This window comes from Tympanuchus pallidicinctus, unplaced genomic scaffold (genome assembly GCF_026119805.1).
Source record: "Tympanuchus pallidicinctus isolate F22 unplaced genomic scaffold, pur_lepc_1.0 scaffold5, whole genome shotgun sequence".
Taxonomy (NCBI): Eukaryota; Metazoa; Chordata; class Aves; order Galliformes; family Phasianidae; genus Tympanuchus; species Tympanuchus pallidicinctus.
Genome location: NW_026294769.1, coordinates 24,719,418 through 24,734,181, shown reverse-complemented (window position 1 = coordinate 24,734,181; position 14,764 = coordinate 24,719,418). Strand labels below are relative to the sequence as shown.

Genomic DNA, 14,764 nt, shown 5'->3' with positions numbered 1-14,764 from the left:
TGCCATCCCTCTCACTTTGAGGGATGTATTGTGTTCTGTTATGGGAGAGGAAGAGAGAGCTTGTCTTTTTGACTATTGCATCCTGTCTGACATATTTCTTACTGCAGTTATACTGAGCTTGGGATTGCTCTAGGTGAAATAGAGCATCGGATTATAAACACCAGTATCAAACCCATAAATATGGCCTTCACTGATGTGTTGACGGAGATGCCTACCGTTTACTGAACAGCCTTGGGGCCCAAACACTCAGGGCAGCCCATTTCAGGCCCACTGGGAGGCAGGGGCTGAAGCCTCCCAGTTTCCCCCAGATAACCTTACTCGTCCAACTACAGGACTGCCATTAATGATGCTCTTTTGCTAAAACTACACCAAAGCCAGCTCCCTGGAACTGGAAAAGAAGCAAACAAGTAGAAGCCATGATTTCTTAATAGTAGCAGCTGAATAAAGATCCTTATCTGAGAGAGGAGGAACTGCTGTTTTGAACTCATTCCCTGGGCAAACTGCTTCATCTCTGTTGGATTAGAAACATCAGTAAATCTTGGAGAGCTCAACAATTTTTCCTCTCCAGTGAATATACAGTTGTTCAGACAGCAAAAGCCTATAATTAAATCTGGGCCATGAGAGGAGGAACAGATGGGTGTCATTACTGTCCTCCTGCTCAGGAAGGCCACTTCACTCCCTTCATCACCTCACTGACACCCTTAGAGTTAGCTCACGTCCTTCTCACATCCTTGTGCTTCCCTAAATGAATTCATCTGTATACCTGTTAAGAGACATAGTGTATTAGTAGCCACACACCAGCAGGTGAAGTCAGTTGTATTTATTTTATTTAAGTGTAAAAACTGTGTAAGGTAGCAGTTTTGGTTTCTAAGGCTTTAGTTTAGCTTCAGTTTCCCTTAGCAGTTCTCCTACCTGCCATAGTTTTGGTATCCCATTGGCTATTTTCACCTACTGATTGCATTACACAGGTCTTTATATAGATACACAGACCAGATCGCAAACATAGCAGGAAAACAGCCATCCTTTTAAGAAATTACTTTTTTAAAACTCAGAACTGCTCTGTGATTCAGTTTGTCTTATGGCTTCCAAGTGTTCCTGCTGGTATTGCTGGTGCAGAGACGGCAGACAAGAAGTGAGGGCTGCTGAAGGGACGTTGGTGGAAGTAAATAGGATTCCACTCATGCCATACTGCATGCATACTTGTTTCATGGTTGTATTTTCCAGTGTACAGCTGCAAATAATGTTTTTCAAATAAATTCAGGTAACCAAACCCCAAACCAATCAACAAAAAAATAACTTCCAGATCCCAACCCTCCATTGTGCTCATGACGTCAGGCTGGAAAATGCATAGGTTTTATAGAATGTGTGCTTGGAGTTAGCCTTTAAAATCGATATTTAATAGCCTCCCCAAATGTCCTGAATTTCAGAAGTAATATTCATTCTTCTTTTAATGAAAATCTTTTCTGGAATGCCTTTTGGCATTGAAAAAAGAAAAACAATTCAATGATTGCTGAGGACAACCTCAATAAACAAAAGTAATAAGAACGAGAATAAAATAAAAAGAGGGCTGAAAAGATAGGAAGAAAACTTTTTAGATAGGGCTAAAATACTGACATACAATATATTTCTGTTGTATTGACTGCCTGTATATCAGTCACACACATGGAAAAATATAATATTGCAACTATGAGTAACTGATACATCAGTTTGCAATATTAAAACTGGCAAAGACACCAGCTGTAACTTCCACTAAATCAGATGTCCTAAACTTCTTTTCACAGCACCCTTTAACTCACAGGAGCAGGTCTTCACAAGAATTTGCTATGGCCTTCCTGGTGTTCTCTGACAATTTTTGAGTACTTTTTGAGTTTAACCTCAAAACAAGAAGACAAAAAGTACCATCTAGTTACTGGGAAATTCACTGTCTTTTAGGAAGACTCTAATGAAGATGAAGAAGTGTTGTTTGTTTTTTTTTTGTTAATTATCTCTCATATTAACAATTCTATAATAATGTTAAACTTCAATTTGCCTTTGTATTTTAATCAATTGCATTATTTATAATTTTGTAACTGCAATTTTCTGCTAGTCTTGTTTAATCTGCTGAGAACAGAATTTTAGAAATCTGAAAAAGAAAATTATGGCTTTTATTTTCATTATCTCATTATTATTGTCACTACATTGGTAGGAGTTCATCCATCTTTTAGCACTGATAACAGTATTGTTTGCAAATCTCAAATTAGCTGAACATACTGGGTGAGAAAATCCGTTTTCTCTATTTTGCTTCTCACTACAAATGAAGGCAAAGTTCTAACTGTTCTACACCTAGGGCTCTTAAACACTTCGTGTTTCCTGTTTTTCGGAAGTGGTGGTATCACTGAAGTTGATAATGTTGGTACCACAGATAAATATTAATTCTGTTACTAAAATTAAGATATGCGTTAATCAAATATATTTATTTATCATTAGCCAGAAATGGGGTTCCTTTTTTAAAAAAAATCCTATTCTTTGAATAAATGCCTGTGAACTTGCTCTGCCTGCAAATTTATTCTTTTGAAGAAAAAAAAAAGGAGACATGAGCTTGCATATACTTACATATATATATATACACACATGTATTTGCTCACATGTATTAGTACAAATACAAGCAGACTACTACGCTATTGCTTTCTCTGAAGCCAAAGTTAGTTCTTCTCCTTTGTTTGTATGCAATTAGGTGGTCAGACCTTAGTTGTTCCCCACTGGCTATCAGAGGATTTCTCATACGAACTCATCATTGCCTTTCTGGGATATACCAACAAAAAAAAATACACTTGTTTTGGTGAATCAGGGCCATATGCTGTGGATCTGTGACATTAATGATATTGTCAAAGTCATGGTAATAAACACAATCCTTGCTTAAACCTCTGGAGCATCACTGCTGGTGACTGTCCATGTCCATGGGTGAATACAATAAGTATAAGCATAGTAGCTAGCACTGGAGGACAATGGTATTTTTGTGCAATCAAACTGCTGCTCCAAATGTGTTTTATGTGGAACACCAGCTTTTGTCATGGTGTTGTTCTGTTGTAAGGTTACACATCTGATGAATCTTCTCTCCTAGATCCCTTGTGGTTTCCTTGATGAGCTCCTGAGCTTTCTGTCTGTCAGCCTTGGAAACTGACAACTGGCAATTCAAAATGGATTCATGGAAAAAAATTGCTTTTATTAAAGCTTCATTTCTTAATAAAACCTTTTGAGACATTTGTCTTTCATCCCCCAAATAAAAATATTTCACTCCCACCTTTCATCTGGCTGTAGACTGTTTTCTTCTTTCATATACTTTGAGGTGCATTTGTTGCATTCAGCATTTTTCATTAGCACAAAGCTCACTTTTTTGAAGACACAGCTTTTCACCAGCCTGTAATCTTTAGTCTCCACACTGCACTAATAGAAGAGATCATCAAGAGGGGGTAAGAAAGATTGTAGGTGCCACGAAATTTCTTCATTTATTTATCAATAATTAGAGATTGCATGCAGAAATAGAATTCAATGGAGAAACTATGGCACAGTCCATCTTAGCTCTTCTAGAAATTGATTTTCCAAATGATCCAATAGCAACTGAATTTGCAGAAACACAAATCTGCCATTCCTTCTGACTTGAACGATTAACCCATGCTGTGAGCTTCCTTTTTTTTCATCAATGCCGGAGTTTGATCCAGAGTCTGCATTCTCTTTGAAATTATGGTGTTCTCTATTTTTCTGATTTTGTTTTCCAAATAATAGTGGCTTAGACACTAAATATGGCAGAGCGCATGGTGCCTGCTGTTTGGTATTTCAAATGTCATGAACTTGGAGGGCTCATGAAAATCACTTGATATTTGTATGTTACTGTGCTGGTTGATACCGGAGGCAACGCTTTGGTGTAAACTGGTTTAGTTTCTCACTGGTACAATTGAATGCACTGGTTAATTCTGTATGAAGACAGTATTCTGTGTTCAAACAGTGTACTGACTTCTCTCCATTCTCAAGACCTGTTTGTGGCTAACTTCATTTACTGGTTTTTTCTTTTTATATGTTTTGTTTCAGCTGTAACAAATCCCCACATTTTTCGTTCTTTATAGGTGTAAGCTAGAAGATAAATAATTCCTACTCCCAAAATAGTGTTGTTTTCTTTATTTTTTTTTATTTCTTTCAGGATACAGTGGTTTAAAAATGTCCTGACAGTAAAAAAATATGTTGTATATTGCAAGGTTGCTTTGTTGGAAAACATAGAAAATGCAGTGGAACAAGAGCTTGACAGAAGATATTTTAGTTCTGAGCGAAATGGTTATGATTTGATTCTCACAGTGTATTTATACACCTCATTTAATAGGAGGTAGCCTTATTTTTACATGTCTGTACAGAGTGAGGAAAGAACCTGTATTTCAGTACAAAGATACTGCTGTCATGGTATTCTTAAAAATTGCTTGGCCTGCATTCACATTTAGTCAGAAAGTGAATTGAATCCAAGAGATTGACTTAGATAGGAACTGCAAGCACACGTTGCTGCATTTACTCTGCATCCTCTTGAAGTAGCTCTTTAGCCTCTTCATCTTTCAATGCCTATGCTGGGCTAAATTATCAAAACCTACAAGAATAGTTTAGAACTGAGAGATACTGGGCTCTCAGGGATCTCAACTCAAAACGAAGGATCCAGCCTAAGATGGGGAGAGCAGTATTCCCAGGCTGCTGTGGTCTTGTGCTCATCTGACTGCAAGGAAAAGGGAAGTGAACAAGTGCTCAGGGTATCTATTTAGACCACAAGTTCATAAGTACATATAAATAATATTTTTTTTAACTCTTTCTGAGGTATATGTGATTTTTTTCTACTCAGAAAGTATAAAAAGTTCAGAAGACTCCCAGAGAAGGCTAAGTTCTGAAGGCTGAATAAGAAGATGGTATATTATTCATCAGGATTCATTGAATTGGCTGTGACCATTCAATAAAATATGGTTGCCCAAACAACGAAGTCCCACCGAGGAGCTAAATTATGAAACAAATTAGCAGCATTTTTTATGTTGTGTGATTCTGATATATAAGTATTTTAAGAAACACAAATAATATGATCTTGAAATTTCCCTTTACCATGCTCAAAGATAATATTGCAGAAATGACACCAAGGATATTTCATAATTTTTATTTATTTATTTATTTTATTTTTTGTTGCTAATAAAAATGGATAAAGACACATCAAATTTCTTTGGTCTAGCAAGAAAGAGGTATTCAAACAAGAGCATGCTAAGTTTTTCTTTTTTTTTTTTCTTTTTTTCCCACTCAGTTTGTTCATTATTAAACTACCTCTTCTTTTTATCAGAAAGTTTCTGCAGTCTGGCGCTGGTCATCTGTGCTTTTCTGAGTCTGGTGCTAGCATGCTAGCACTCCTATATGATTCAGCAGGTCTGTACTGTTGACCTGTGCTCAAAAAAAATGTTAGGGGATGATTCATTGCTGTAATTGACTCCCATTAGAAGGCACATAAAAATGATGATTACCAAACCTCTTATTTCCCTTTTACAGTTCAGGGAGCTAGTTACGACATCATCCAGTTAAGATTACTAGGATATATCCTTCTAGAGTACCTTTTATACTGCATTGCACTTTTCTCAGCTTTCTCCTCTAGCATGAGAAGCAGAACGGACAGGGACTGAGAGCAGCCAAAGATGATCTGAAAGTGGGCTGGTGTACTCTGGTGAAAGGGGGGATGGTGAGAAGTACCAGTGCAGTCTGGGGGAAGTGTGGGAAATCCTACTGTCACCCACAGCAGGATGTCTCTTTCAGTCTTGCTTTTCTGTGATTCTTCCTGCAAATACCATTTGAAAAGTAGGGTCATGATATACATTAAAAACGTGTGTAGTACTGCTTACTGCAAAGCATTACTTTTAGGATTTTAGTTGTCCTACATAGGGGATAGGACTGAACTACAAAGGGTTTATCACCACTTCATCCCCTGTTTTGTATTTCAAGGCAAGAAGGATTGATGCCTTTTATTTTCAGTCAGGATTAATTGCCTGTCTTTATTAAATGCTGTGGAGCTGCTCTGAAAATACTGAGAAGATAACAGAAGGGTCCTTGATGAGGCTCAAGCAATGCTGCTCAGAGCAGAGGTCAAGAGAATTGTTTGTGTCTAAGCAGCTAGAGAGCATTTGTTGTGTTATAACATCTTCAAAGGCTGTGATCTTCACTTTTGCCTTGGATCTGTGACTTATTTCTGTGAGAAGAGTGCAGTTTGAGAGGATACTCCGTGGTTCTGAAATTCTGTGCTGATGGCAGCAAAGGCAAAGAGAAGACAGGAGAGATTTTGTAAACAGTCCAAGAGCACCAATCCACAACTGTGTTATGAAGGACAGATATATTTTTGTTGTACAGATGAGAAAAGCAACAGGAGGACACTGGAATTAAATCACCTCTGTGTATTAGCACATACAATTTGGGAAGGATTGTGTTGGTCTCAGTGAAACTCTACTCTGAACCCATTAGGATTAGTACAGATTAACAGCAGAATTCACCTAAGAGTGATAAGCTCTTGCAGAAAATCCTTTGGGGGCACATTGTACTATTGGTCTCCTTTTTGCATTCATTGACAAAATCAGCACCTTGCTGTCATGAAGATGGTGTGCAGTTTCACTCTTGTCCTTTGCAGAACACACATTTGAGCAGCATGGAGGAAGGGTCAGCCCAAATACAGGGTCAAATATGTGAATTTGGTGAGAAAACAAATGAATGGTACAGACAGGCACCCTGGTTGCATCTGTTTTAAAGAGAAGCTTTCCCAAGTCCTGTTCTCCCTGAGCCCATGTCTGAAATAACTGAGCCAGGCTCACCAGCCAGGTTCACCTCTCACCCTGCATGCTGGCCTGAGGGACCCTGCTTCAGTCTTCCCCAGCACTGCAGACCTGTGGACCTCCACCTCAGTGTGCTGCCACTCCTGCCTTTTTCAATCTGTGATAAGAAAATGCTGCTTTAAGGACAGGAGTTGGACTTCAGTGCTCCTCTGTGTGCGCTCATGGGATCAGGCCGCATGCCGAATCAGTGCAGCCCAATAGCTACATACCCACAGTCATGCATGAGGTACTGTTTGCCCCAGCTTGGCCATCTGGACATAGTCCTTTTGGCCTTGGAAAATGCTGAGTGCTGACCTGACTGCAAAGACAGAGAATTTAATGAGCAGAACAAGCAAGGGAGATGAATATCAAGCCCACAAGCACCTGCAAAAATAACTTGTCAGTCAGGAGCCTTCCAACTGGAAGGTTGGAAGCTTACAGCTCCTTCCTGAGAAAATAGAGGACCTGAAGATCTGACCCTGTGCCCTGCATTTACAATCCTCAGAACTCATTTAATCACTGGCCACTAATTGGGTGCCCCTTCAGCTACTTGTTCATCCAGCTGTTATGTGCATAGCTGTTTGTTGCAGAAATGTTACCATTAAACTCTTTTTTTTTTTTCTAAGCATTTCTTCATCTCACCTTCTAAAGTAAACAAACTATATCTATACCACTGTCCCAGTTTCCAGGCGGATCATTTTTTTCCCTGTCAACTCTGTAAGTAGGAGAGTTTCTTAGTCCAGCATTGCCACTTGTACTAAGGGTCTGGCCTGCAGTGTCTGGGTTGTGGCAGAAGAATACAAAGGCTGCTTCATAATTTGTATCTGGGAGACCTGACACTGCACTGAGGAATAGCAGCCAGCCCATTTCCTCTGCTGTGTGACTTCTTTCTAGCAGTCAGGTGGTCTGCCCAGAGTGCTATAAGGTGCACACAGAACTACCAGGAGGGCAGCTAAGATGATCTGTAAGGATTTTGTTAAACTATATGACTGAACATACAGAAGGATTTGTAAATGGGGAAATGAAACCAAATTTAAGGGGAGATAATATCATAAACAAAATATTAGGGTACTAGAAGGGAAATCAGTAAAAGTGGAAAAAGCACAACATCTGCACAGACATTAGTAGGTATAAGAAGTGAGAAAGAAGAAAGACGTTATGTGTAGGTGCATGATATCCTGGGTCTGCTATGGAAAAGCAATATTCAAACAGTAATGCAAACAGAAATGCAAGAAATAACTAATGATAACTAAGGATAACACAGAAGAACCAAAACATCCTTTACATTGCAGAACAGAAAGAGGACTGGAGATGGGCATCCTATATTCTTTTGAGCACAGCAAGGAGCTCTGAGCTCGAATTCTGTTTACTTGCTGGCACTATTTGCTCAGATATAACAGCTGCACTTGAGCATAGTTTTCTGCCTCTATTTTGTGGTAATCTAAGTTCTCTTTCCTTTAGCAGGGAGAAGGGGTATGCACAGTTCACCTCCAGACTGTAACTGTGTAGTCTTAAAGAAGCCTTTTTACGCATATGAATCAAAACATTTTTCACTATCTCCTCTGGTGCAGGGACTATTCATACATAAAAACCTTTCATATAACGGCTCAGGTCTTTGAGAGTTACTAAAGTGAAGCTTGCAGTAACAACAAAGGAAATTTCTGTGAAGTGTAACAATCAGAAACACAGATTTAGCTGCATTCTATCAATAAAATCTATCTAAGTAGACAGTGAAAACAGCACACTGTACAGCCCTATCATTTGTGCTTTCTGATAGTGATTCTTTAAGAAAAAAAAAATGGTGTAGGTTAAAAATAAGCTTTTGGAGTTATGGTATACCACAGAAGAAATCCAATCTTCTGATTTGTGGAAAGGTGGCAATGTGGAGAAAGAGAGAATTTTGTCTCTGGCTTCCAGCACAGTGTTCAGTGTGCTCCTCCTTATACGCATGGAAATCTCTGCTCCAGACAAGGGAGCAAGGATGCAATCATTTATTTCTTCCATATTGTTTTTCATAGAAATGTCTTTGCTTATCTCTTCTATTAATGGTGTGGTAGGCTTGATAGTATGTTCTTTTATGAGCTGTGTGGTGGTGTGCTTCCTATTCTCACAAAACTATAACTGTAGATGAAAGACAAATCTTTTTAAGAACGATAAAATAAGCCTCCCACTTCAACAATGATTTTCTGCTCCTGTCTCTTCTGGAACGTGAAGTTATTGACAGCGAGTATTTGCAAAAGCAGAGAAAAGAGAAAAACCAATCCATATGAGATGTGCTTAGCAAGCAACATGCCTAGTGCAAGTTATCTTTTAATATAGTTTTCCCCAAAGGTATAGCAAAAGCAAGAATTTTAAAAGCTCACGAGTTTTAGACCTGAACCTGTCCTCATAAAAAGAAAGACAGGTAAAGACCACTAGATGGTGGTAAAGACCAGAGCCTTTGCTATCAGGATTAGTGAAAAGCGAAGTTCAGAGGGGCGAAGGGGAGGAGGAGCTACAGTTTGAGTACTGAAGTCATTATTGTTCAGAGACTATAAAAGGACAGTTGCACAGTGAGTAATTTATGCGTGCTCAGCCTTGACTCTATGGATTTACTCATTCATTTTCCTCTATAATGTCATCCGTCCCCACCAAGGAGTCTCCAGCCCCAGATGTCGGGTGAGGAGGGGCTGAAACTTCTGCTCTCTGGAGGAAAGGCTGCAGAAGATGAAGAGCAACTGAAGGAGCAGCTCTTGTAAATAGGTACCGTTAATTCTTGATTGAAAATGAAAGGTTATGTTTAAAAACTGAAAATGATTTTGCCTGAAGAGCTTTGAATTTTACTTGCAACAAGTAATTGACAATCAGCTGTAAGAGTTCCCCGTGTTAAGAATATGATGACTTACAGTTTGCACTGAATATTCTCATTACTAAAAGACAAAAAGTACTCATTATCTGGAATAGAAAACTTATTGCTGGGCCAGAATTCCCTCCTACTGATTCTGTAATCTCACGGAATCCAGAATGTAAGCGTTTGCCTTGGTTCATGGTTTAATACTATGCTCTTAAAATGAGCTTGTTAGCATTGCACAGACAGACTGTTTGTAACACAGACTGTGCAAACTTAAGAAGTTCAAAGTTCAGGATGCATGTAAATATTTTACAGAAAATGTTCAGTTCTTATTTGTAGCAGTATTTCTATATATTGCATTCCAGTGATGAGGTTCTGCACAGTGTAGTACTTTTCTCCTGCATTTCTGGGCTCTGAAATGCAGGATAACTGCATTTATTCTGCTAATTGTCTATTTGTGTTTGGCAGAATTTCCAGGACAGTGTGATTGCTTCTGGGAGACTGAATAGGATAAACTAAAGTACAAAATAAGAGTGTATGAATCTCTTCATTAGTGTGTGGCTTTAATTTCCCAGTATGGATGGGCAGAAAAACTCTTAGCCAAGTGGAAGTTAATTTAGAATCAGTAGAAGAATATTGTGTTAAAGAGGTAGGATGTGTACAAGCCAAACTAAATAGAAATGTTTGATATTTGTCTTGTCAACTTCTGCCTGTTTTTGTCATGCTCTATTTTTTTTTGGCAGGGTCTTTTGCCCTTTGGAAAATGCATTTACCACACTCCTTGGCAAGTCCTTCAGAGAGAACAGAAAGTGTTTGCTTCCAGACATGAACACATCCTCGCAACTGTATTTTTCTGAACTAAACCTGAGTGCCTTTGGCAGCAACTTTACGGTGCCTACTGTAAAGAGCAAGTCGTCACCATGTGAGCAAGTGGTCATTGCAGCTGAGGTGTTCCTAACCCTGGGCATTGTAAGCCTCCTTGAAAATATCTTAGTGATATGTGCAATTGTTAAGAACAAGAACTTGCATTCACCCATGTATTTTTTTGTTTGCAGTTTAGCAGTGGCTGACATGCTGGTTAGCGTGTCCAATGCTTGGGAGACCATAACAATATACTTAATAAACAATAGGCACATAATTATGGAAGATGCCTTCGTCCGTCATATAGACAATGTCTTTGATTCACTGATCTGCATATCTGTGGTGGCTTCCATGTGCAGTTTGCTGGCAATAGCAGTAGACAGATATATCACTATCTTCTATGCCCTGCGTTACCACAACATCATGACAGTGAAAAGATCGGGGCTTATCATTGCATGCATTTGGACCTTTTGCACAGGCTGTGGCATTATCTTTATTCTTTATTATGAATCAACTTATGTTATAATTTGTCTCATCACTATGTTTTTTACCATGCTGTTCCTCATGGTTTCACTGTATATCCATATGTTCCTCCTGGCTCGTACTCACGTGAAGAAAATAGCTGCTTTGCCTGGGTACAACTCTGTCCATCAAAGAACCAGCATGAAGGGAGCCATCACTCTGACCATGCTTCTTGGCATCTTCATTGTTTGCTGGGCTCCATTCTTCCTCCATCTCATCCTGATGATCTCCTGCCCTCAAAACCTCTACTGCGTTTGCTTCATGTCTCACTTCAACATGTACCTCATTCTCATTATGTGCAACTCGGTGATTGATCCCTTGATCTATGCCTTTCGTAGCCAGGAAATGAGGAAGACTTTCAAAGAGATAATTTGTTGCTATAGTGTGAGAATGGTCTGTGGGCTATCAAACAAATATTAGGAAAACGAACCCAGGGAAGAGAACTGAAATGCAGCATCTTGCATCACCTTGTTATTCTGCTGAGAGGCCTGTGGAACATCTTTCTCTAGTCAGCTGTCAAGATTTCTGTGGCAATCAGAAACTGTTTTTTTCTTTCCCTCCATGCACCACTCTCTCATGATTGTAGGAGCTACTCTGTGCATCTACACTGAAGGGAGAAAGAATATTTTGCATCTCATTTACCCTACTGAAGAGTCTGGATCTTACAAGAGAACTGCTCAGGGAAAGCCTTATTTCCCTTTCTACCAAATGTGACAAGTGTGACTGGCTGTGTAAATAAGCCCATCAGCATCCCAAAACGTATTTCCCTTGATATTCATTGTCTCCCTAGATACAGCATGGCTCATTTTGATGCCTAGAATTATTATTTTTTCTGCTATCTTGCAAAGGGGTAGTCAGAAAAGTAGCTCCAATTACGAGGGTTCACATACCTTGCTCAACAAAGTTATGATCAATATGTGTGCACACATCAGTGTCTTGTATTCTGGTTTTAACTGTTACAGTCATAAGATGTGTGGTATTTAAGAAGAAAGCATTGCAACAAATTTCTTAGGTTGGACACAGTAGGTTGTCATCTCTGACTGTATGTGTTCTTATAATGATGTGTGTGGGGAGATTTTAAGCCTGAATACAAAGACTGAGCTAATTTTAGTTTGTTTTCCTCATTCCTAGGGCTAGGCAAGTAAAGGACATGTGACCTCTAGCTCATGATGTAATGTTTTTTTTTAGGAAGGAATGATCGGGTGAGTGACTGCCTGGAGCTAGAAAAGCATTTTAGCTAGGAGCATCATTTATTAGAGGAAGCCATGCTGTAGATTGCATTTTTCAAGCTGTGAGAGACAAAACAGGTTTGACAATCAGGAGGGACAGCAGGCAGACAGCAAAAGAGGGATCTCAAACATGCAGCTACAATATGGAGTACTAGCTTTTGCTCCCCAGACAAACTGTTTTTATCTTTGCTGAGAGGGTTCTGAGGTGAAACTCTCATGCATTTTATGTGACCAATTTGCACCTACTCATGATCTCATAAGCATGCTGTTCTGCAACAGCTGTATAATGTGCAAAATATTGAATTTGTCACAGATTAAGGAAGTGCAACTGTGGCATTGATTTCCTGATGCCAGTGGATACATACAAGCTAGGTAAATATTTCAAGCAGGGGTACCCTACTGACTAGCGGTCAGAATACAATTTAGGAAAATGAATCCTTCCTTCCAAAAAGCCTAAGGAATAATGCTGTTATATTTGGTCTAGAGATGCTCTGATGATATTGTTGTCAATAGAAAGATTATAATTGACTTAATGAACCTTAGATTGTCTTTCTAAGGTGGAAAGTTCTCATTGGATGTTGTGAGCAGTTGTTTTTTTTTTTTTTTTTTAGCATAAAAGTGGTCAAACATGACAGTAGATGCCCAGCAATTTCGTACTGTCCATCCTTGGAGATATTCAGAACTTAATTGGAGACAGCTCTGAGCAAACTGTTCTACATTTAAAGCTGACTCTAACCTTGAAGTTGGCCATGCTCTGAATGATTTGGAATAGAAGACCTCTGCAGGTCCATTCCAATCTGATCTGTTTTGTGATTCTCTGAAATACCTTGTGTATTATGATGAAATGTTTATTTTTTTTACCTCCTAACTTAGTCTCTGTGCAAGAACTGTAAAATAATCTCTGTACACATTTAAAAGGATAACATACTTTGTATCTTCATTTGCTTTGGAGCTCTCTGGCAAGATATCTACTTCAAGATAAGTACCACTAGAGTTATATATTCTATCTATCTGCTGCAGCTTGAAATATATACTGCCTATAGCTTGCACGTACTTCCTCCAGGCATGAGTGGGAATGCTTTTCTCAGTGGAGACACTTTGTAATGTTGACTGTCAATATAATGGCTACAGCAGTGCATTTGGTGCTGGACTCTTCCTTCAGTTTTATATAAAAATAGGATTTCAGAGGTACATTTGTGATTGGTAGTGAGCATCTTGCCTTGTTTCAGTCCACTTCTTAGCCCTATACATAAATGAGTTTTGGGAACGGGCTTCTGCTACTAGGAATGGAAATACCAAAAATAAAACAGCTCAGTTGCATAGCAAAAGGCACCAGTTGACATTGTAAATAAATCACTAAATCTTCACTGGTTACAGCAAATAAAACAGTTTTGTACATAACTGTTTATCACTGAATAGGAAGCCAAAATTGTAATGGCTTTGGGTATTTTCTTGAATTGTACATTACCTTTTTTTTTTTTTGTGTGTGTTGCCATTTTATTTGATGTAAAAACACAAACACATGAAGAAAATATTAAACTGGATTGTTGGAAAACCCACTATTTTTGGTTATTTGTTTTAATGTGTGCTACACTTATCACTAATCTACACCTTGTAGATTATTCACAGAAGGAATATTATATTCTAGGCTTTCAATTCTCTTTATAAACAGATGCCTTGCTAGAAACATTCTGGCTGAGTTGCAGGTTCACACATGTGGTTATACTTGAAGCTATATTACTGTTGGTGTGAGAATCACATCCGCATTATACGCTTTACAGGTGAGAACAAAGTCATCTCAAGGTGGAAATGAAAGCATTTTCAAGAACAGACTAGACCAGTCTCTGAAAAAAAACAGTTTGTGTTTACACTATGGGATTTCGTATCAAACATGTGTAAGCTCATAACATATTTTACTCTTTCTTTCTCCTGCTTCACTAGAGAAATGAAAGGAACATTTAGCATGCTTTCCCTTCGTAGAATGCATTCTGACAGACTGGAACAGACAAGCATAGTCGAAGCATGAAATTTGCTGTCAAAGAACAGCCATGAAAAAATTAGCTGCTGGGCAGCTCTTGCATATATACTGCTAGAAGTTTAGCGTTTGTGTCAGTCATTGAAAAGAAGTAAGCTTTAATCAAATTGTTTCTATTCCAGAAATTCAGAACCAACTTTCTTTTCCCACTGCTGCTTCAGTGACCAGCACTGCTTCCAACTTATGTGTCAGTATTTTTTTTTTTTGTAAGGAATGACTCCGAATTGTAATCTGTATTAGATGGATTCAACCTCTATGAACTCACAGAGGATGATGAAATCACAGATGCATTTTAAGCAGTTTAGTGGGAGCTGGCAGAATATTAAAACAAAACAAACAAACAAAAAAAAACCACCAACCTTTCTAGCTGCACCAGAATTTCATCTCATGAAGCTGAAGACTAGATTCTTTGTTCCATAACAATGAAGAGTGGGGGTGATGATGCATA

At 38.7% G+C, this 14,764-nt stretch overlaps 1 protein-coding gene across 1 annotated transcript; it reads left to right on the top strand.

The window, feature by feature from the left end:
- The first annotated feature begins 9,338 nt into the window (after positions 1–9,338).
- MC5R (melanocortin 5 receptor) lies at positions 9,339–13,840 on the top strand. The gene is made up of 2 exons (XM_052704083.1): positions 9,339–9,581; positions 10,413–13,840. The coding sequence occupies exon 2, from the start codon at positions 10,495–10,497 to the stop codon at positions 11,470–11,472; it is 978 nt and encodes a 325-aa protein (XP_052560043.1). The 5' UTR covers positions 9,339–9,581; positions 10,413–10,494; the 3' UTR covers positions 11,473–13,840.
- The last annotated feature ends 924 nt before the right edge of the window (positions 13,841–14,764 follow it).

What these genes read in the sequence shown, in the direction of transcription:
- MC5R (XM_052704083.1), top strand. Translation starts at nt 10,495, where the DNA reads ATGAACACATCCTCGCAACTGTATTTTTCTGAACTAAACCTGAGTGCC.